Source organism: Melanotaenia boesemani, chromosome 5, assembly GCF_017639745.1.
Source record: "Melanotaenia boesemani isolate fMelBoe1 chromosome 5, fMelBoe1.pri, whole genome shotgun sequence".
Classification (NCBI taxonomy): Eukaryota; Metazoa; Chordata; class Actinopteri; order Atheriniformes; family Melanotaeniidae; genus Melanotaenia; species Melanotaenia boesemani.
The window spans coordinates 29,654,648-29,675,311 of record NC_055686.1 but is presented as its reverse complement, the minus strand read 5'-3'; the positions used below and the strand labels follow the sequence as shown (position 1 = coordinate 29,675,311).

General features: G+C 41.4%; 1 protein-coding gene across 3 annotated transcripts in view; it reads left to right on the top strand.

The window, feature by feature from the left end:
• focad (focadhesin) overlaps positions 1-20,664 on the top strand; it is a 67,395-nt gene that overhangs the window by 21,945 nt on the left and 24,786 nt on the right. For all 3 annotated transcript variants that reach the window (XM_041984759.1, XM_041984756.1, XM_041984757.1), the window contains exons 8-20: positions 503-712; positions 834-921; positions 4,575-4,768; positions 7,002-7,262; positions 13,052-13,156; positions 13,237-13,338; positions 13,422-13,549; positions 17,243-17,369; positions 17,569-17,703; positions 18,501-18,551; positions 18,863-18,946; positions 19,477-19,612; positions 19,722-19,910. In XM_041984759.1, the coding sequence (XP_041840693.1) occupies positions 503-712; positions 834-921; positions 4,575-4,768; positions 7,002-7,262; positions 13,052-13,156; positions 13,237-13,338; positions 13,422-13,549; positions 17,243-17,369; positions 17,569-17,703; positions 18,501-18,551; positions 18,863-18,946; positions 19,477-19,612; positions 19,722-19,910 (1,810 nt within the window). The remainder of the gene's footprint in view (positions 1-502; positions 713-833; positions 922-4,574; positions 4,769-7,001; positions 7,263-13,051; positions 13,157-13,236; positions 13,339-13,421; positions 13,550-17,242; positions 17,370-17,568; positions 17,704-18,500; positions 18,552-18,862; positions 18,947-19,476; positions 19,613-19,721; positions 19,911-20,664) is intronic.

The following is a 20,664-nucleotide window of genomic DNA, read 5'->3' as shown; positions in this document are numbered from 1 at the left end:
ATTATAATCCAATTAAAACAAATCCATCATATGATCCACATCAGTCTAGTTTATAATTACAGCCCTTCAGAAAAAGAACCAGTAAGGAAAACCTCCATCAGAACCAGGAAGGAAAACCTCCATCAGGACCAGAACCAGGAAGGAAAACCTCCATCAGGACCATGAAGGAAAACTTCCAGCTGAACCAGAACCAGGAAGGAAAACCTCCATCAGGACCAGGAAGGAAAACTTCCAGCTGAACCAGAACCAGGAAGGAAAACCTCCATCAGAACCAGGAAGGAAAACCAGGAAGGAGTCCTCCAGTTCTTCATGTCTTTAAGACACCTTTGTAATCCATCTGACTGGTTTCATCAGACTTGAAATGAACCATGCTGTGTAATAATTTTAGCAGAAGGAAGCTTGTACAGGTACAATGAAGGCTGATACAGTTCTGTGATCAGGGGAAATGTAATCTGAATGCTCTGGGGAAACAGAAGAGTTTGATGTTTCTGTGTGATTACAGCTGGACAGCATGGAGGCGGTGCTGGAGCTCTGTGGCTTTGTGGATGCTCTGCTTCAGGGTCTCATCAAAGCTTCGGGCGAGTGCTGGACAACCGAGAGAGTCGGGCTAATACTGCAGCTGCTGTGCGCATGTCAGCGATGCCTGAAATTAAACGGAGACTGCCGACCGCTCCTCGGCTTAATGCAGCGGCTGCTTCCTACCTGCCAAAAGGTGACTCAGTCACAAATCACCATTCTCTCACACTTTAACGTCATTAGAACCTATTCTTTCTCAGAGACACACAACCACATGACGTTTCAGCGCTGCCTCTGAAGATCTGTGTGTTTTGCAGGACCTGCCTCTGGACGAGCTGATGATAGGTGTGGCCCTGCTTCTGTTGGAGGCCCCTGCAGCTCAGCAGAGCAGCCTGCTCAACTTCGGTAAAACAACATATGCAGCACAACCTGAGGGGTTTTTCATGAAGCATAATAAGGGGAAAGCCTTGCTAATTTCGATTAGTCTGGACCATCAAAGTGAGAGTTTTGTTCCATCGACATATCTTAATAAGTCCCAGCTGAGTTACCATGGTAACTAGTGCTAGTGACCCAGTCTGTTCCAGACCATGCAGTGGTGGACTGTGTTATGAGGAAATGGTTTTCTAAAGTTATTCTGGGTCCATGTGGTGATGTGTAGATCAGGTTGGTATGATGGTTTGTCATGCAGTGCTGCCCGAGGGCTTCCAGGTGACACCCATCCAGAAATGGTTTTTGTCCTTGGACTTTATTCTAATATCTCTTCAGAATCTTCTAACCATATTCTGCTCTGTAAATGTTTTAAAACTTGAGTTTTTTACAATCTTGAGATCTTTTTTTAACTTACTGATGATTCTCCAGCAGAGTTTGGCACCTACTGGTGAGACACAATCCATCCTTGCTTGGAAAGATAAAGCCTCTGGTGGAGTTTCCTTTTATATCTAATCTTGGCACCCTCACCAGTCACTAATAGCGAATGTGCACACAACATCACTAAAGGCCAATTTCCGCCGGGAGCATGTGCACCACTTTCCGGCTGCTCCACAGCCTCTGAAGCTATTTGCAGCAGTTGTAGTCAAGGGTGTGGTTCATACCAGGCGCGCTGCGCTGCGGTGCGAACTTACCCACTGAGGAGGTCGGAACGAAGCCGGAACATAGCACACACTGACCTGGTAGAAATTGGGTGTAAGGCTTTGTTTACCATCTTGGGAGAACTCAGCTACTGTTTCCATCGACACAACCTCACCACGACCAGCCGACAGGAAGTGAGACGTCGTTATGATGCAGAAACACTCATTTTTATTAACTTAGATCCTACAAGCTGTTAAAGAATGAATGAAGTTCAGGTTTAGATGTTTCCACCTGTTTCAGTCTCAGATGTCGTTGTTTACCTGGTGGTTGGAACTTCCTACACCTGTCATGAATTTATAAACTACTGATCATTACATGTTCATGCAGACATTTTACAAGGAGATTATTAAAACCTGCCAGTCTACAAACTGTCGGCTGCAGCGTCACCATCACACTCATCACTGATAGGTTCATTACATGTTTGATTGATCTGATCCTTTCATTCTGAAATCAGATCTATTATCTGTTCATCTGTGTATATTACTTTCTGGTAAATTAATATATTCTGAGCATTATAAATAATTTATAAAGCATTTTAATTATAAATCATAAGACAAGGCAAGTTTTTCTGTACATCACATTTCATGTAAAGACAATTCGAAGTGCTTTACATAAAACATTAAAGCATCACAGCGGGGTGCAGGAAGCAATAGGAAGTGCTGGGAAAGTAGAAAAAAAAAAGCTCAAATAAAATAGATAAAAAGCCAGAAATAAAGTTCCAGTGTAGGGAATTAACAGTTGTTCTTATAAAAGACAGCAAATACAAAAGTTTTTAGTCCTGATGTAAAACTGCTGAGTCAGCAGACCTGCAGTTTTCCGGGAGTTTGTTCCACATGTGAGGAGCATAAAGTCGAACGCTGCCACTCCACATTTAGTTCCGACTCTGGGAACAGAAAGTAGACCTGACCCTGATGACCTGAGGGATCTGGTTGCTTCTTAACCAACCAGAAGATCCTGAATGGATTCTGGTTCTAAACCATTCAGGTCTTTGTAAACTAACAGCAGGATGTTGAAGTCAGTTCTTTGACAGTAAGCCAGTGTAAAGATCTGAGGATGGGAGTTCTAGGATCTATTCTTCTGGCCTTAGCAAGGACGGGAGTTCTAGGATCTACTTTCCTGGTCATAATGAGGACTAGAGCAGTAGCGTTCTGGACTAATTGCAGCTGTTTGATGGACTTTTTAGGGAGATCTGTGAGGACAGCATTACAGTAGTCCAGTCTACTAAAGGTAAATGCATTACCAATTTTTCTAAATCCTGCTGAGTCATCAGTCCTTTAATCCTCCATATGTTCTTTAAGTGATAACATGCCAACTTCACAGCTGTCTTAATAAGATAAGATCCTTTATTGATCCCATGGTGGGGAAATTTCACTGTTACAGCAGCTCAAACACAAAGTAAAAGAGACATTAAACAATAGACAAAATAAAAAAAATGAAAGACACACAATATGTACAATAAATAGTAAATAATAATAATGACAGAAAAAGAAAAACAGTGTTTATATACACAGCCTCAACCAGTTCAGTGTGTAGCGGTGAGGTGTTAAATGAATATGGATATATGAGATATGAATTAACCGTATAAGTAAGTGAATGGAATGAAAATATCTAGTGCATAGCTAGGGCATCACTAAACATCAGTGCAATGATGAAACATCACTATAAACATAGAATTTGCTGTTTGAAGATGAGAACTGACTTTTAATCTTTTTTCCTTGGCTCCAAACACTATTATTTCAGTTTTGTCTTCATTTAACTGAAGGAAGTTCTGGCACATCCAGTCTTTAATTTGATCGATGCAGTTGATCAGAGTTTGGATCGGACTGTAGTATCCTGGTGAGATGGTTATGTAGATTAGTGTGTCATCAGCATAACTGTGGTGACATATTTAGATGTTTTTCATAATGTGAGCAAGTGGCAGCATGTAGATGTTGAACAGCAGTGGCCCCAGGATGGAGCCTTGGAGAACTCCACAGGTTATTTACCTATAGACACAAAGTAGTCCCTGTCTTTTAAATAGGACTCAAACTAACTAACTGAAGTACCAGAAAGTCCAACCCAGTTTTCCAGCCGGTCTAGTGAGATGTTCTGGTTGACCTTGTCAAATGCAGCACTGAGATCCAGCAGTACCAGGACTGAAGTATTTCCGCTATCTGTGCTCAGTCGGACGTCATTAAAGAACTTAACTAGAGCAGTCCCAGTGCTGTGGTGTGGCCGAAAACCTGACTGGTAGACAGCTTTTTCTATAATCTTACTCAGAAAGGGGAGGTTTGATATCAGCCTGTAGCTGCTCATGAGACGAGTCTAGGTTTCTCTTTTTCAGTTGTGGCTTGATGACGGCTGTTTTTAGGGTCTGAGGGAAGACACCTGTAAGCAGAGACGTGTTTACAATCTGGAAGATAGCTAAGGCCATGCATCCAGAAACATTCTTAAAACATTCTTGGCAAGGTGTCAAGACAGCAATAAATCATCATCCCGTTCATCTAGCTGACACCTTGTAAATGCAGCCATCTTTACTTCTGCTCACATAAAACCCAAACTGTCCTTCATACCCATCACACGCTCAGCCAGAAGCAGATCACCTGGAAAACTTTCTGCAGAAGTCCACTGTTCTCTGGGACGTGTTAATCACTGCACTGCCTTCAAGATGGAGACGGAGGATGAAAATCTGCTGAGGACACAACTCAGAGAAAAGATGGAAAACTGGACAGAAAGTCTAACACGACGTCACTGCTGAACCGATGTAAACAGAACGCTGGTTCCCCCAACATGGAGAATTAACCTACTGATTGTAGGCCACCGATTATTTTTATGTGTTGCTGGAATCACATTTAAAATGTGTATTTCAAATGTCTCCTGCTTCAAAGCCTCAGCTCATAATTAAAAGGGGTTTATTTTTGCTTTCTTTCCTCTCTTCGTGCTTGGTCCAGCATTGCTTTTATCATGTGAACAAGCTGAGCTGTCGCCCTGGCTGAGTCCAGTCCTGGTTCTGCCCGTGCTGCAGCTCCTGTCCTGTTCAGGCCTCACGGAGCCGCTGGCCGACCAGCAAACCCACAGCCTGAACCACGGCCTGGCTCACAGACTGCTGCGCTGCATTTGCAGGCCGACAGATAACGCCACCCAGGTAACCATCCAGCAGCTCCTTACAGTACTCAGTCCTTGGAGGCAATGAGCTACCTGAAGTTAACAGGTCTGCACATAAGATGAGGAGGTTCAGGTTTAGGTTTGTCTTGCAGTTTGAGGGATGTTTTGACAATAAATGTTTATTATGTACACTCAGTAAAAGTGTGACTGATGGAGAAATTTGCCCGTTGGACAAGGAGCAAAGCCACATCTTATCTTTGAGAACAAGGATTATTCTGCATCTATCTGCTCATATTTTAAATAAATCCTACAGATATGAACCATCACAGCTCCACTAGTTGTTTTTTTTTTTTAATCTCCAGTTAACAGCCTTTTATTACCAGTCGATAGAGCACAAACAGCATTCTGCAGTTCTAGCTAATGTCACCATTTCATTCACTTTTATGATGTTGCGCAACAGCTAGCTTAATGCTTTACTAACACGTTACTATATAACTACTAACACCAATCTCATTATAGAGTACAACCCCAGCTAGCTAAATGGTTACAACATAACTTGTTAAGGTAATTAATGCTGTTATCATTGATGTGATTTAAGGGGTTAATCAAAAGATTAAAAAAAAAACTCTAATCAATGATTAGGAAAGCAAGCTAGCATTAAAACTAGCCTGTTAGCAAGCGACAGTAATGCTAGCTTAGGTGTAGAACAGTTTATGCTAACTTTCAGTAATAAAATGACAACAGCTATAGCTATTCTGATCCGGTGATGTCGCAGGTTGTTCCCATAGAGGAGTTTTATTAAAGCTTCCTCAGCTAATATCAGCTAAGTTTCCTTAGCTGATATTTCCTTTGTGGGTTGCAGGATGTTTGGACCGCAGATCTTTTTTGGAAGTAAAGACTAAAAGGACCATTCATATCAGTTTAATCCAGACTGCTACAACTATATCCTAGAGGTGTTCAGTGCTTTTATACAACAGCTTGATGCCCATTCAGCTACGTAGGGTTCAATACGAATCGGGGACAAATTTACTGCAATAGTGACTTGAAAAGATGTTTACATTCCACATTTTCCCACATTCCAGCTACAAACTTTTGTTTCTTTCTTTGAGATTTTTTGTGACAAACCAACAAAAAGGAATTTATAACTGTCAAGTGGAAAGAAAATCATACCTGGTTTTTAAAATATAAAAAGCAGTAAACTCTGATGTGTGTTTGTATTCAGCCCCTCTGAACTCTTATACCCCAGAATAAAATCCAGTGCAACCTTCAGAACTGTTTAATTTATTCTCAGTATAAATCCAGCTCTTCTGTTTAGGAGCTTATTAGAGATCAAACAGCATGATGAAGACCCGGGGGCACACCAGACAGGTCCGGGATGAAGTTATGGAGAAGTTTAGAGCAGGATTAGGTTATACAACAAAAAACATTGAACATTTCATGGGGCAATGCTCAGTACATCTTCTGAAAACAGAAAGAGAATGGAGCACTGCAAACTTACCAAGACATGGATGTTCACCTAAACTGACAGGCCAGGTAAGATTAGATCAGTCGGTAGGTCCATGGTAACTGCAGGAGCTGCAGAGATCCACATCTCAGGTGGGAGAACCTGTCCACAGGATCATTATCAGTCCTGTACAAACCAGGAAGAGAGGCAAGGAGGAAAGCTTTACAAAGGCCAGTTTGCAGAGTAGGAGACAACAAACATGGAATAAGCTGCTCGGATCAGATGATAACAACATTCCACGCTGTGAAACATGGTGGTGGCACCATCATGATGTGGGGATACTTCTGCAGGGACAGGGCGGCTGGTCAGAGTTGATGGATGGAGTTGAATACTGGAAAATCGGTCCATTAGAGGTTGCAGAAGACATCTATTATCACAGTTATGAACTATTTAATCTTGGTCTGTCACATAAAATCCCAGTAAAATATTGAAGTTTGTGGTTGGAACTGGTTTGTGGTATATGTGGAAGCTTTCCAGAAAAGGCTTCTCCTCACCCTTATCCAGTGTCCTCTGGGTCAGATGGTCCAGACGGACCATAATGAAGGTGATGGTGGAATGTAAGGGCAGGACTCAACTAAAGCCTACAGGACAGCTGCTCTTGAGGCAACAAACCAAGACGGACCAGCCTTTTTCTACATTTAGTGAGGAAGGGACATTGGAAATTGTTAAAAGTTTTAAATGATCTTTATTTAGTTATTCAGTAATTACAAGCATGAAGTAACAAAAATGATTCACTTATTTTGTTTTTGACCTTGTCTTCTTCCCTCAGCCTGGCCCTGCCCTGGCACTCCCACTCACTTCCTGGTACAGTGAGCTGAGTGTGGCGTTATCCATGCTACGCAGAGTGACCCAGGACCCGGCGGCGGCGGCTGATTGGCTGCTGGCAGTGAACTCGGCTCTGTCATGCAGCCAGCGCTTGCCCTCCTCCCTCACCCTCATTGTGGCTCATCTCCTCATCACGGGCGAGGAGGATGTCTGCCAGCTGGCGCTGAAAGCGAGCCAGGCCGTTGCTGCTGCCGACCCCTGCCAGGTACTTCATCACCCACACAGTGGCTTCAAAGTTTGACTTCACTGCCTGAATCTGCTCCTTACTGACACGGAATAGAGTAACGACAAGTTATAATACTGTACAAACTATTTACACACACATACATAGATATGCGTGAAATGTGAATATTTGTACGTTTTCCTCCAGGCATAAGATTTTGTTCAGGAGTGTTTTCACTCAATTTAATTCATCGTCGTAATAACATAGTTATAAATGACAACAAAAAACTTTCACTGTGTTATTTAGACTAAAGGCGATATCCCCCAAAAAATGATATCACAATATTTTTCTAAAATATCTCGATAATGATATCTTAGACGATATTGTTTTAAGTCCAAGTCAAGTTGCAAGTCCCTTTTGGTTGTAATGAGTAATCTGTCGTGCACCGGCTGCCGTTGGGTCTGCTTAGAAGATGCATTTTAACACCCGAGGAATTTAAACTCCATACTCGGCCTTTCTCTGCCAGCATTTAGTAACAGCATTGATTACTGTAGCGTAAACTGAAATACTCTGCCCCTCCTCTGGAGGATTTCTTTGCGTTATTAAATTTGAAAAGCCTGGAGATGAACATGGAAATGTATTCATCTTAGTAAGCATGTTCATAAAATAACTTATCTAAGAGTTTTTAATATGAACTAAAATCCATCTGTAACAACAGAAAATTAAAATACTAAAACTGCAGTTCATGGCATTTTTTTCTCTGAATGTAGAGGGACAATACACTTTAGTGCAGGATCACCACCTGTCCTGCAGGTTGTAGACGTTTCCCTGCAGCAACACACCTGATTCACATGACAGCTTGTTTTCAAGTTCTGCACAGGCCTCTAATGACCATTAATAATTGAACTCAAGTATTTTGAGTTAAAATACTGCTGCTAACTCAAATTTATGTACTGCTGCTACAACTGTGTTTTGAATTGCCCTCGGGGACAAATAAAGTTTTTTGAATTTGAATTTTAAGTGTATTGCAGCAGTAAACATGTAAAATCTGCAGGACAATGGCTGACAGGTCTGCAGTTGGGGATCACCATGATGATGTTAAATTAGCTTCAAATTACAGTGACGAACCTCTCAGGTGTATTTTAAGGTGGTTGAAGGTGGGTGTGGTGGATGAAGGTGGGTGTGGTGGGTCCAGCCACAAACGTTGCAGTTTGCTGGTCTTATATTGGTACCCCTTTATTAAGTTTTTAATGCCCAAAAGTTACATTGGTGCTGAAGCAACAGCTGCGGTCACCCCCAGTCTCCACCGGGTGTGTGTGCGCACCGTGTTACCATTTTAGTCAATGGTTTGATTCCCACTGGGCGCCGCGGTGTGTTATAGAAGCGTCTTCGAAGCATCTTTTCACAGCTCTTCACTAAACATACTGGTCTATTTTCAACAGAACACTTATCCAGAACACGTCAATCTCTGCAGCTCAGATAGGAGCAGACAGGAAATCAGACATGGAAGCAGTGGAAAAGCTTCCGATAATTTTCTAAATAAAAGCCCCCATGGCGATTTACACTCGCTGAACCATGTAAACATTACGTCTTTAACCGGTCAGGGGGTCTCAGTGTTTTATTTTCATCATGGACAATGGGACGTTTATCCTGGAAGTGGAGAATCACAAGATTCTCCTGTGATTTCCTGGTCTCTCGGATTCAGCTAGGCAGACTGCACTCGTGGGCGCTCCACACCTGACATGCTCCCGGTGTGGACTGACCCGCCACGGAACGAAACCGCCGCTCACACGGTGGAAATGAAGAGTCAGTGTGTATTGCGGACACGTCTGTGTTTCTGAGACGTTACGTCTAGAAAACTGTAGACAACACAGCCAGTATAAAGGAGATCCGACTCCTGCTTTGAATAAGAAAATATAGCAACAGGTCTAAATTAGCAACAGAGTCGCTAGTTGGCAGCATTGATGTGCAATGGCAGCGTGTCTACTTCCGGTTTTTGCCTGGTTTCACCATTGGAAGCAGTGAATCCAGAAGTGTGCTGTGTTTAGGAACATGTGAATTGCTGTTTGTGTTTTGTTTGAAGCTGAAATGAACGTTCTATATATTGTCCTTTCGCACTCTGCTTTGCTCCGCCATGTTTCCTTGTTCAGCTGAGTCCCACAGAGCGACACTGTGCTGTGGTAAACGTGGGTCCGTGTGATATTGCGGTATTACATTTTCTACTGGTGCCAGAAATTCTTCGGGTTTTACCGCGAACGATGTGATGTTGCACACCCCTACTTAAGGCCCATTAATGCTTCATGCCAGAGGTCCCCAACCCTGGTCCTCAAGGCCCACTATCCTGCAGGCCGTGCTGCAACACACCTGATTCAGATTAAGGGCTCATTAGAAAACTTGAGCAGAGCTTGTCAGGGAGCCGTTTAATTTGAATCAGGTGTGTTGCAGCAGGGAGACATCTAAGACCTGCAGGATAGTGGGCCTTGAGGACCAGGGTTTGGGACCTCTGCTTTAAGCTAAAGACGGATACGGAGCATTTTGTCCGTCTTCTGCATGATTTATGTGGATAATTTAGTCTCTTTGCGGTTGCGTACCCTGACACAGCAAATAGCGCAGTACCACCGGCAGCCATGGGGGCAGTGTTGATCAGTGTAGCCGAAAAAGTGAAGGGACAAAGAAGAATTGACAATGTATGTAATGGCCGTACAGACCACCACCGTGTACTGTGCTGCTTCTCTTTCTGAGTGGTCATCATGATCTCCCCCACTGTCTCCATGTTTGTTATTGACTAAAACTGATGCCAGAAAGCAGATGTGAACTCCGCACTCCCCTCTGGTGGATGTATCGGCTAACAACCATGACAACGTATGGGGAGCATGAACGCATGAGAGCGCTGATATTTGAAACGGACATATCCGTACATAAAGAAAGCAAAACTCGATATCCACCTGAACAACTGTCAAGTGATGATGTCTGATGTTTTATATACTTAACACACCGTTTTACACTGTTGTGTTTAAAAGGTTAAAATGACATGAACCGGACCAAAGATCCCCTCTGAGGCTGTAACTGGAGTCTCTGTGAAACATCACGTGGTGTCATGCTGCTGCCATAATTGCTCCCTTAGTGCTTCTTGTGTCTGTGTTGTTAGACTTACCGGCATCTTTGAATAAATTGGGTTTCCTACCTTGATGTTTCTCATCACGTCTTATCTGCCTGCTTACAGTCATTCTTTATTAAGTATTTACATGCCTCATAAAAGGAATTTCTGATCATTTTCTGTGTCAAGTGTTTGTATCTATCAATCAAATACAGTGGTTTTAAGTCAGAAAAATACAGTTTAGTGATTCAGCATGAAAAAAACGCTGTATTTTCTTTGCCTTTGCTTCCAGACCAGGCAGGTGGAGTAGTTGCTATGCAACGGCCAAGTTGCATAGTAGGAGTAGTGCTTTTCTGTTGATTAAAGGCTGTCACACCGTGGAGCTATTGTGTGTCGAAGGACCACGACTCTTTGTGCTGCTTCCTCTCAGTGCTGAGAGGAACAACGGAGTGTTCGTCATGCACTGTTTACGTTTTATAAGTGAAGCTTTAATTGTCCAGAGTAAAGTCTGGTGTAAATGAGTCAAGGTGGACATAAAAAACCCACTATTTCCCACATCTGGTGAACCATTGGGTTTGTATGTCTTGACACACAGCCCACCCTGCTGGGGGGGTTGTATACAGCTACAGGTCATTGCACTTCAGTGCAGATACAACCACAAATATGAAAAGAAAGTTTGGATGCTGTGTAAAACGTAAATAAAAACAGAATCTTATTTTATTCCCAGTAGAAAATAAGCATGTCAGAAGATGAAACTGAGACATTTCACCATGTGATAGAAAATCTGAGCTGATAGTGAATCTGATGTAAATGGTAAAAGGACTTTATACAGCACTTTTCTAGTCATGTTGACCAGTCAACTTGTCTTTCTGTGCTTCCTGTCACCCACATTCATACCCTGACAAACACATCGGGAGGAACGTGGGGTTCAGTGCCTTGCCCATGGACACTTTGGTATTGCTTCTCCTCCTGCCGACGTTTTTATCTTTATATGTAAAATATTTTATTTTTTTATATGTACGTATGTATTCATATGATTTTTTAAAATTATTTTAGATTTTCACATATCTCCACATTTATTACTTCATTCCAGCTTCCAGACCAGCATGGATCAATAAAACCAGCAAACATTTAATTCCAGGTGTCTGGAAGTGAAAAATCCAGTATTCCACATGATGATCAGAGAAACTTTTCCAGATCTAGCAGTTATTTTAAATGTACATACGTGTCTACTTCCACATGTGTGTAGTAATCCTGACACCTAAACCGACTCACCTCATCGAAGTCAGAAAGATGGAAAAGGTGGAATAAGTTCTCCTCCTGCCCTGGAAACGTTTTACATTTATACAGGAAACATGAAGCCTGGAAACGTTAGAGATTACTGCAGTTACCTTCATTATTATATTAGTTACTTTTATCAGAACGTTAGTTACTTTTATCAGAATATTACAGTTAATATATTAGAGATGTTTTAAAATGTTATTTTCATATTTGCAAAATTCATAGTGCGGGCCAGACTGGGCCCTGAGCCTTATGTTGAACACCCTGGTTTTAAAGTTAAATTTTGGTCTTGTGATTGGATTTCTATTCACTATACACTATATTTCCAACAGTATAGGCTCACCTGCCTTGACTCTTGTATGAACTTAACAGACCTCCATTCTTAATCAGGTGAGTTCAGTATGACGGTGGCCCTCCCTCTGCTGCTAGAACTGCTTCAACTCTTCTGGGAAGGCTTTCCACAGGTTTAGGAGTGTTTTTAAGGAATTTCTGGCCATTCCTCCAGAAGCACATTTGTGAGGTCCGACACTGATGCTGGACCAGAAGGCCTGGCTCTCAGCCTCCACTCCCAAAAGTGTTCTATCAGGTTGAGGTCAGGACCGATCAGGTTCATCCACACCAGACTCCTCATCCAGGTCTTCATGGACCTGTTTTGTGCACTGGTGCACAGACATTATGGAACAGGAAAAGGCCATTCCCAGACTGTTCCCACAAAGTTGGGAGCATGGAATTGTCCAAAATCTCTCAGAGTTCGTTTCACTGGAATTAAGGGGTCAAGCCCAGCTCCTGGAAAACAAGCCCAAACCATAATCCTTCCTCCACCAAACTTTACACTGGACACAATGCAGTCAGACCAGTACCGTTGTCCTGGCAACAGCCATACCCAGACTCTTCCATCAGATCACCAGATGGTGAAGCACGATTCATTCCTCCAGAACGATGATCCAGAGTCCAGTGGCGGCGTTCTCTGCATTACTTCTGGTGATGTACGGCCTGGATGCAGCTGCAGCCGTGGAAACCGATTCATGAAGCTCTCTTCTGTTCCTGATCTGATCTGAAGGCCACTACATGTTCAAACTTTTGGAGGTCTGGAGCGTTCGACTCTGCAGAAAGCTGCCGATCTTTGGGCCTCAACATCCGCCGACCCGCTCAGTCCTTTTACGGGGCGACCACTTCGTGGGCGAGTTGCTGTCGTTCCCACTCGCCTCCACTTTGTTATGATCCCACTGACAGCTGATGGTGGAGTATTTAGGAGGGAGGAAATTTCACGATTGGACTTGTTGTACAGGTTATTACACAAACCTTAATTTCTGAACTTCTTTGTTTTGGTTTCTGAGTATGTATGGATAACTTGGGTTGCTACCAACCCCTGGTGGAAACTTCATGTCCGTAGTTGCATCAGAAATATATTTCCTGAGGGAAACATTGACTTGTTGACCTGCTCTGATCTCAGGTCCCCTCCCTCATCTCTGTGCTGCTGTTCAGACTGGCCAAGGAGAAGAATCCATGTCTGGTTCATGCTGCTCTCAACTGCCTGCCCAACCTCGGGACTCATAAGGTGCTGAATATTTCTACTTTCCATAGAGGACGAGTATATCTTTACTGCCTCCGTTCTGACCATGTGCTGCATGATTCCAGCTCTGCGTCCCCCTGGTGCTTCAGACCCTCCACATGCTGGCCTCAGCACCCAAACTGAGAGCTGTCGCCATGCGCCTGATGACCACGCTGTGGAAAAAACAGGTGGACAAATAATCCCCATCATCACTGTTGCATCCATTTATATTTCCTCTCAACATCTTTCTTCTCTGTGTGAATGTGTGAAGGACCGAGTCTATCCAGATCTGCAGCGCCTGCTGGGACAGCAGGACACCAGGGTGGTGGTGGGCAGGGACACCCAGTGGGACCAGATCCTGGCCAGGGCCGCCTGCCTCCGGGACATCTGCAGAGAGAGGTACAGAAGCCCAACCTTAACCTGATCTCAGCACACAGCGTGACCCAAAAACCCGAACCAGGAGTCCAAAAATGTCCATCATCACGGCTTTCTTCATGAAAGAGAAAAGAACCGTCCTCTACTGCTTCATCTTTCATGAATAGTTTTAAATAATAAAGAAATATACTGTAATTCATTTAATTTATAAAGACTATTAAGTCTTTTATATGAATTTTATTTTATTTAAAAGGGAGAATGCATATTATTGGACATGAAAATGTAACTATACCAGAATTAGCAGGTGAAGGAAAAATATACACAGTTTACAACAATAATGACAGAAAATCAGAGACAAAAATCATCCACACAACCCAGAATAGTGGTTACACGTCTGGTTCCTCCTCAGCCAACATTTAAAATGTCCTGAACGTAGCTTAGTGTCTGATATCAGCTGCATGCTGTTCCAGGTTTATTTCCTACAACTGGTAGCACCTGTTGGCTGAACGCTGCGGGTCTATAAGGTCTAATAGAGGCTCTGGTTACTTTCCCTCTGGATCTGGACTTGATGAATACATTCAGTGGCAGAGAGGGTCCATGTTAAATCTTGGAAATCCAACACGCCTGTTTATATTCATTAAAATGTTCTAAATTTAGAATATTTTATTTCTGAAGTATTAAGCAGTGATGACCAATGATTAAAGATTATATTGGTTTTAAAGTAGCTGTGTTTGTCAGTGACCTGTTAGTTAATCAATATTTAATGTGAGAAATAATCATACAATGAAGAGTCATTTTAATAGCATTGACATCTTTTTAATTTTATTTAATTTTGTAACGAGGTCTCTGACTTGAAATGAACTTATTATGTTACTATGTTAAACAAGTAAGTTTATTTATGTATTTTAGGCAGGAAAGGATAAAAAGCAATCAGGCATGACTCAGCAAAAACTGATTTTCAGCAGGTTACCTGATGCAGAAACATAGATAGAGACACAACACGCCCCTAAAGACAGATCACCCAATCTTCCAGAGGGAGAAAGTCGGAGCAGGCTGTGGAGGCCACGTCCCTGGTCCCAGCAGGAACTGCTGGCTAAAGGGCCGCTGGGACTGGTTTTGAACAGGCCTGCTGACGTTAGAGTCCTGATGTGATGTGGAAGGGTGTTCCAGGCTTTGGTCAGAACATAGCAAACATATTTGTCCATAACCATTTCTAAAGAGAAGTTTCATTTAATTAATCTTTGTTTGTTTTCTATTTTATTTTATTTTATTTTATTTTATTATTAGGTTTTTGACCTCTTGAAATTAAAGGGGCCCTTGACCTGATCGCTACCAGCAGGTAACACACATCTAATGATGACCAGAAAGTTAGCGATCACGCGAAACGCTACCAACATAGCAACCAGACTAAAAACACTGAGCTAATTAGCCACATGAAACAGTAAATGTCAGCTACATGGAGTGGCTAGAAATACAGCTAATTATATTGTAATAATGTATGGAAGTGTTAGCAAATAGCATCATTAGCTTATCTGTTTCCTGGAAGCAGACATTTTCCACCTCTCTTGGCATCGTGGTACGTTTGCCACGTGTACAAGGCAGACAGTGTTATATCAGACTATAGCTGGTAAGCAGAGTATTTACTGGACAGATACGTCCTGCTGAATTCCTTTCTACAGGTTGCTGAGTAGCGAGTTGCTGAGTTGCTGCTGGCTGTTGAGTCACTGGGCGTTGCTGAATCACTGCTGGTTGCTGAGTCACTGGGGGTTGATGAGTTGCTGCAGGTTTCTGAGTCACTGGGAGTTGCTGAGTCGCTGTAGGGTGCCGAGTCACTGGGAGTTGCTGAGTCGCTGTAGGGTGCCGAGTCACTGGGACTTGCTGAGTCGCTACTGGTTGCTGAGTCGCTGCAGGTTGCCGAGTCGCTGCAGGTTGTCGAGTCTCTGCGTGTTGCCAAGTCGTTGCGGGTTGCCGAGTCGCTGCAGGTTGCAGAGTTGCTGTGGGTTGTCGAGTCTCTGCTGGTTCCGAGTCGTGTTTTTTGTGCAAGGCTGAAGGTATTTCTAGGTTTGTTTGCTGCATCCTTGTTCTGTCTAGACCAGGGCTACTCAATTCGGTCCTACGAGGGCCGCAATCCAGCAGGTTTTCCATGTATCCCTGCACCAACACACCTGAGTCAAATTAGTTGGCTCTAACAGCCAATCAGGTTCTACACAATGACTCATTAATTTGACTCAGGTGTGTTGGTGCAGGGATACATGGAAAACCTGCTGGATTGCGGCCCTCGTAGGACCGAATTGAGTAGCCCTGGTCTAGACAACTAAACCTAAATCATCAAGTAATTTTCTATGAAGAGTCGTTTGCATGACATTAAAAATGGGTAACAACTGTGAAAATGGTGGCCTTGACTTTTTGGATTTTTCTACCATGAATAATGTTTTTAAAGCAAAGTGGTTAAAACTGTTTTCAGTAATGACTCCTCCATGTGGAACTTTATTCCTAAATTTGTTTTTGATAAAACTGGAGGATATGTTTCTTACTAATGTGCAACTACAAAGTCAAAAAGCTTCCAATTAAATGGTCTAATTTTCATATGCAACCATTACAAGCCTAGAAACTAATTTACGAACAGAATTTCTCCACATTAGTACCACACCTGGAATAATGAGGATATATTACATATAAATAAGAGTATTTTTCTAAAGAAGTGGTTTGATTGATGCCTCTAAACGGTCATCTTATGAGATTTATTGAGTTTGTTCCTCCCTTTGCTTTTCCCAGAGGAAGACTGACACTGTGTTGATTCATCCTGCGATTCCTTTTGTGGGAAAGTTTGTTTTTCATCTTATAAGACATGTAACAGAGCTCTCTGTGAGTTGTTTCTGGATGATACTGGTACAGAATCTCATGTTACTGCATACCTGAAAAGGTTTGTTAAGGATGTCCCTTGGGTCCAGGTTTGGACGTTCCCATATAAATATTTGATAAATAATCAGATTAAGGAGGTGTCATTTAAAATTTTACACACATTTTATCTAGTCAAACCTTTTCTCAGAAACTGTATTGATGAAATTGATATTAACTCTACCTGTTTGTCTAGAAAGACCTCGTCTATTCTGGCTTCGCTCATACACAAACATCTCTGAAAAGATGTTTCCAGATTCATTAACAACAATTTGTTGGAAGGTTTTTCATCCAAGTTTGAACATGTGGTTTTAGAATTTGTAAAATACGATAAAAAGGTAAAACAAAGGGAAAATATTATCAACTTATTGATTATTATGGCCAAGTTTTTTTTGCACAAGTGTAAATTCTCTCAGCAGAAGCCATCTTTTCTCAGTGTTTCACACTGTGTGTATCATATGATGTTCAATCAAACTACTTACAACAAGAAGGCGAGAAAAACTGACTGTATGTCCAACAATTTACTTGTGTCCTACATGAATTGTGATTCTTATTCTTTTGTAGTTATTTGTCCTTTATTATGGTTACTGCTTGGTTTGTTGTTTTTGAGTTTTGTTTGCTCTTTGTCCTTTTCCTTTTTTTTTTTTACTAGGTTAATTTATGCCTTTTGCTTTAACTGAATTTATTATTCATTGTATTACAAATGTTGTATTTTGTTGTATTCTGCATTTGTTAATAAATGTTGGATAAAAACTTTAAGCTAAGGTCTGTAGTTTGACTAAGACTTGAACATGTAGTGTTTTTGTGTTTCTGGGTCAGGCCTTACCAGCATGGGGGCGACATGTTAGCTGCCGTTTCACTCACTCTGAAGCAGTGCAACAGACCAGACCTGGCAACCCCTGCTGCTCTGGCCCTGCAGGGCTTACAGGAGCTGTGTCGAGCAGAGGTATTACACCATTTCTGTACCATCTCATGGATAAAGTTTGTTTTATCCAAGCAACTGTCCAGATTAAGTCAGAGAATATTCAGTCGGTGCGCCGGTTTGACCTGATACTGCTGAAATCCCTTCAGTAAACCTGTTTCTGTCTCTAGAGTTTAGTTTATGTGGTCTTATTGGATTTGGCTGAGTTTACCTTTTTTCCCAGGTAGTGGACATTATCTCAACGTGGAAAAGTCTGGGACCTGAGCTGAGCTGCGACTCCCGTCCACTGATGGTTAAAGCCATAGCTGAACTTCTGTCACTGGTTCCTCAGCTCACTGTCAAGTCAGAGCAGTATGAGGTACTAAAACTGCTTCATGGTCTTTTTTATTCTGTTTCTTCCTCATTCTGGTGCTCAGTTTAAACTTCAGCAAGTCATCCTGACCTGTCCTAACCCTACGTGACTAGAAGCTGCCATGTGACCAGCTGATTAGTTAACAATGTTAACAGGAAGTTGAACAGGTGGATAAAGTGGTTAGATGTTGTTGGTTGAAAAGCAATGAAAGTGGTAGTCATAAAAAAGGAAATCCAGTAGAATGTCATACAGTATGTGATTTTAATTGTTTTACAAAAACAAATTAGTAAATCCCCATTAACTATTTATTTTATATCCTTGTGCTTTTGCTGCAAAAACAAAAGCATGTTTGCTATAAATCTTCTAGTTTCCAACATTTTGCTTTCTTAATAAGAAGTAGCTACAAAAAAAGAGAAAATGTTAATTGTTTATCTCCTGCAGATATCAGACTTATTTGATGTTCTGAATGATGTAGTATTCATTAAAACTTTTACTGCATCCTCTGCCACTTAAAGATGGCTAACTGTCCAGCTAGCAAAGCTGCTGGTCAAAGCTAGTAGCTAAGAAGGCTGAGGCTAACCTTAGCTAAAACCAAAACTAAAATTCATTTTATATTTCCCAGTTTAAATTATCCTTGAAAGATGAAAAAAACACCAACATGTTGTGTCTTATTAGAACTAACTCAGCAGATTCTAGCAATTGTTCAGTCTCCTATTGTTTCTTGAGGTAAGCTAGCTTTGTGCTTACTGACCATGACACAGCGGATTTTTTTAAAACTCAAATTCATCTGTTTTTCCTCTCAGAAACTGATAGATGAAGTGGCCAGCTTTCTCTGGAGTTATGCAGCAAACAAGGTTTGTATACATACAGTATCTGGTGTGTGTGTGCGTGTGAGAAAACGCCTGCTTACCTGAGTGTTTGGGTCTAGTTTTGAACAGTTCAGCAGATAATTTCTAATTCCTTGAGAGATTTTGCCAGTTTGAGTCACCAGGTTGTACAGAAAGAAACAGAAAGGAAACAGTCTCAATATTCTGTTCATTAATCAGTCATACAGTAATCTATGTAGAGGAGCATCTTCATCTACTATCTGCTGCTATTTTATATTCATGTATTCAGTTTGTCAGGTAAAAGACCGATAAAGCTGACTGTGCTTTTGCTGTCACAGGATCCAGAGGTGGCCAGCTGTGGCTACAAGGCTTTGGCAGACTTTCCTGAAGTGGTCCACACCGTCCATCACCTTCCCGAGGCAGTAAGAGTCCTGCTCTTCTCCTAGAAAATATACAGCTTTGTATTTTCCGATAAAGTTGTTTACCTTACACGGCTGTATGAGAAGTATTTTTTCTTGACCATAATAAAATGCATCACTATAGCAGTCTCGTGCACTTGTAGCCTATATATGACAAAGCACCATCCACTATTCTCAATATAACAACAACCGTGTGCATTACTTAGTGGTTGTTGTATCATATTGAATCATATTGCATGCTGTAGCATCACATCGTATCGTATCACATTACGTATCTTATCATATTGTATCGTATTGCATACTATAGCGTCACATTGTATCATATCACATCATATTGTATCGTATTGTATGCTATAGTATCACGCAATATCGTATCACCACCACCACACGGTCCATGTAACTTACTAGCCAGATGTAACATTACGTGAATACCAGCGATGAAATTTGTCGACCAGCCTGTTTTCTTTTCCTATAATAAAGATGGAGAATTTCATGCTTATCCGGGCACTAATTTTGAGTTATTTTGATTGTAGGCTCAACCAGCTGTAAAAATTGTTGAAAATGAAGAAGATGACAAAAAAAAGGAGGAGGAAGAGGAGAAGGATCTCTCCATTCCAGGCTCATCTTACATGAAATTGTTGTCTCTCACCTCTGTCTCTGTCCTACCAGGTACATTAAAACTGTATTTTTTCCTATCGTTGTCACATTGAACCCTTCATGATGGGGATGCTGACTTTCCCTGTTGACTCATTCATTTTGTTGCTGTTTTTCCTTTCAGCCTTTGAGCTTTTCCTAACATCACTGGTGAAACAGGAGATGAGTCAGATGCCACGAGGAGTGTACTTTTCTTCCCTGAGGGGGGCTGGTCTGCGTTCAGATCAGGGTAAAACGGTGGCAGGAATCCCATCATTCATGCTCAAGACCTACGAGAAAAACAAGCAGCCTGGCCTGAAGCCGGGACTGGCAGGTGATCAAACCTTTTTCCACATATTTACTATTAAAAATATTGATTAGGGGGGTAAACCACACATTCGATCATGATAAAACATGTCAGTCCAGTAGATAATGATTTCACAATGATTTTACTGATATCACAAAATCTGCCATGATATGCTTTTAGTCCAGGATCCAGCAAACAAAGCAGAAAAGATTATTTATCCATGTTATATTTACTTTTTTTTATCAATAGCCTTATTTTAAAAAGTGACAGAAATAAAAGGATAGCAAAACAAGTTCTACAGGAAGAAGTAAAGAGCTACCAGTAATGGAATCCTTTTCATGAAGTTCATTGTTATATTTAATATTGTTCAAATATAAATATTTCACCATGAATATAAATATATAAGGGCTTTAATTTTTTTAACTGTGCATATTTATGTAATACTTAATATATAAATACAATAAATATATACTTTATTCATATTTCCATGTAGAAACATTTGGAATTTGACACGACTTTACGTCTCTGTGATTGGCATGACATCCCCCTGATGAACGTAATGTCCCCCTAATGGACATGATGTCAAATAACATGACATGATTTTAAAGTTTTAGTATTACACTTTATTTAGACAATAAATCTCTATTAATAGCCTTAAAGAACATGTTTACTAATCTGCTGCCATAAAATCCAGGTAGTTTATATATCATGTGAAAGGACTGTAAACTGGTTGACATGATGTGCATCTCCAGAAAGCTCAGCCATGTTTTCTGTGTTTCAG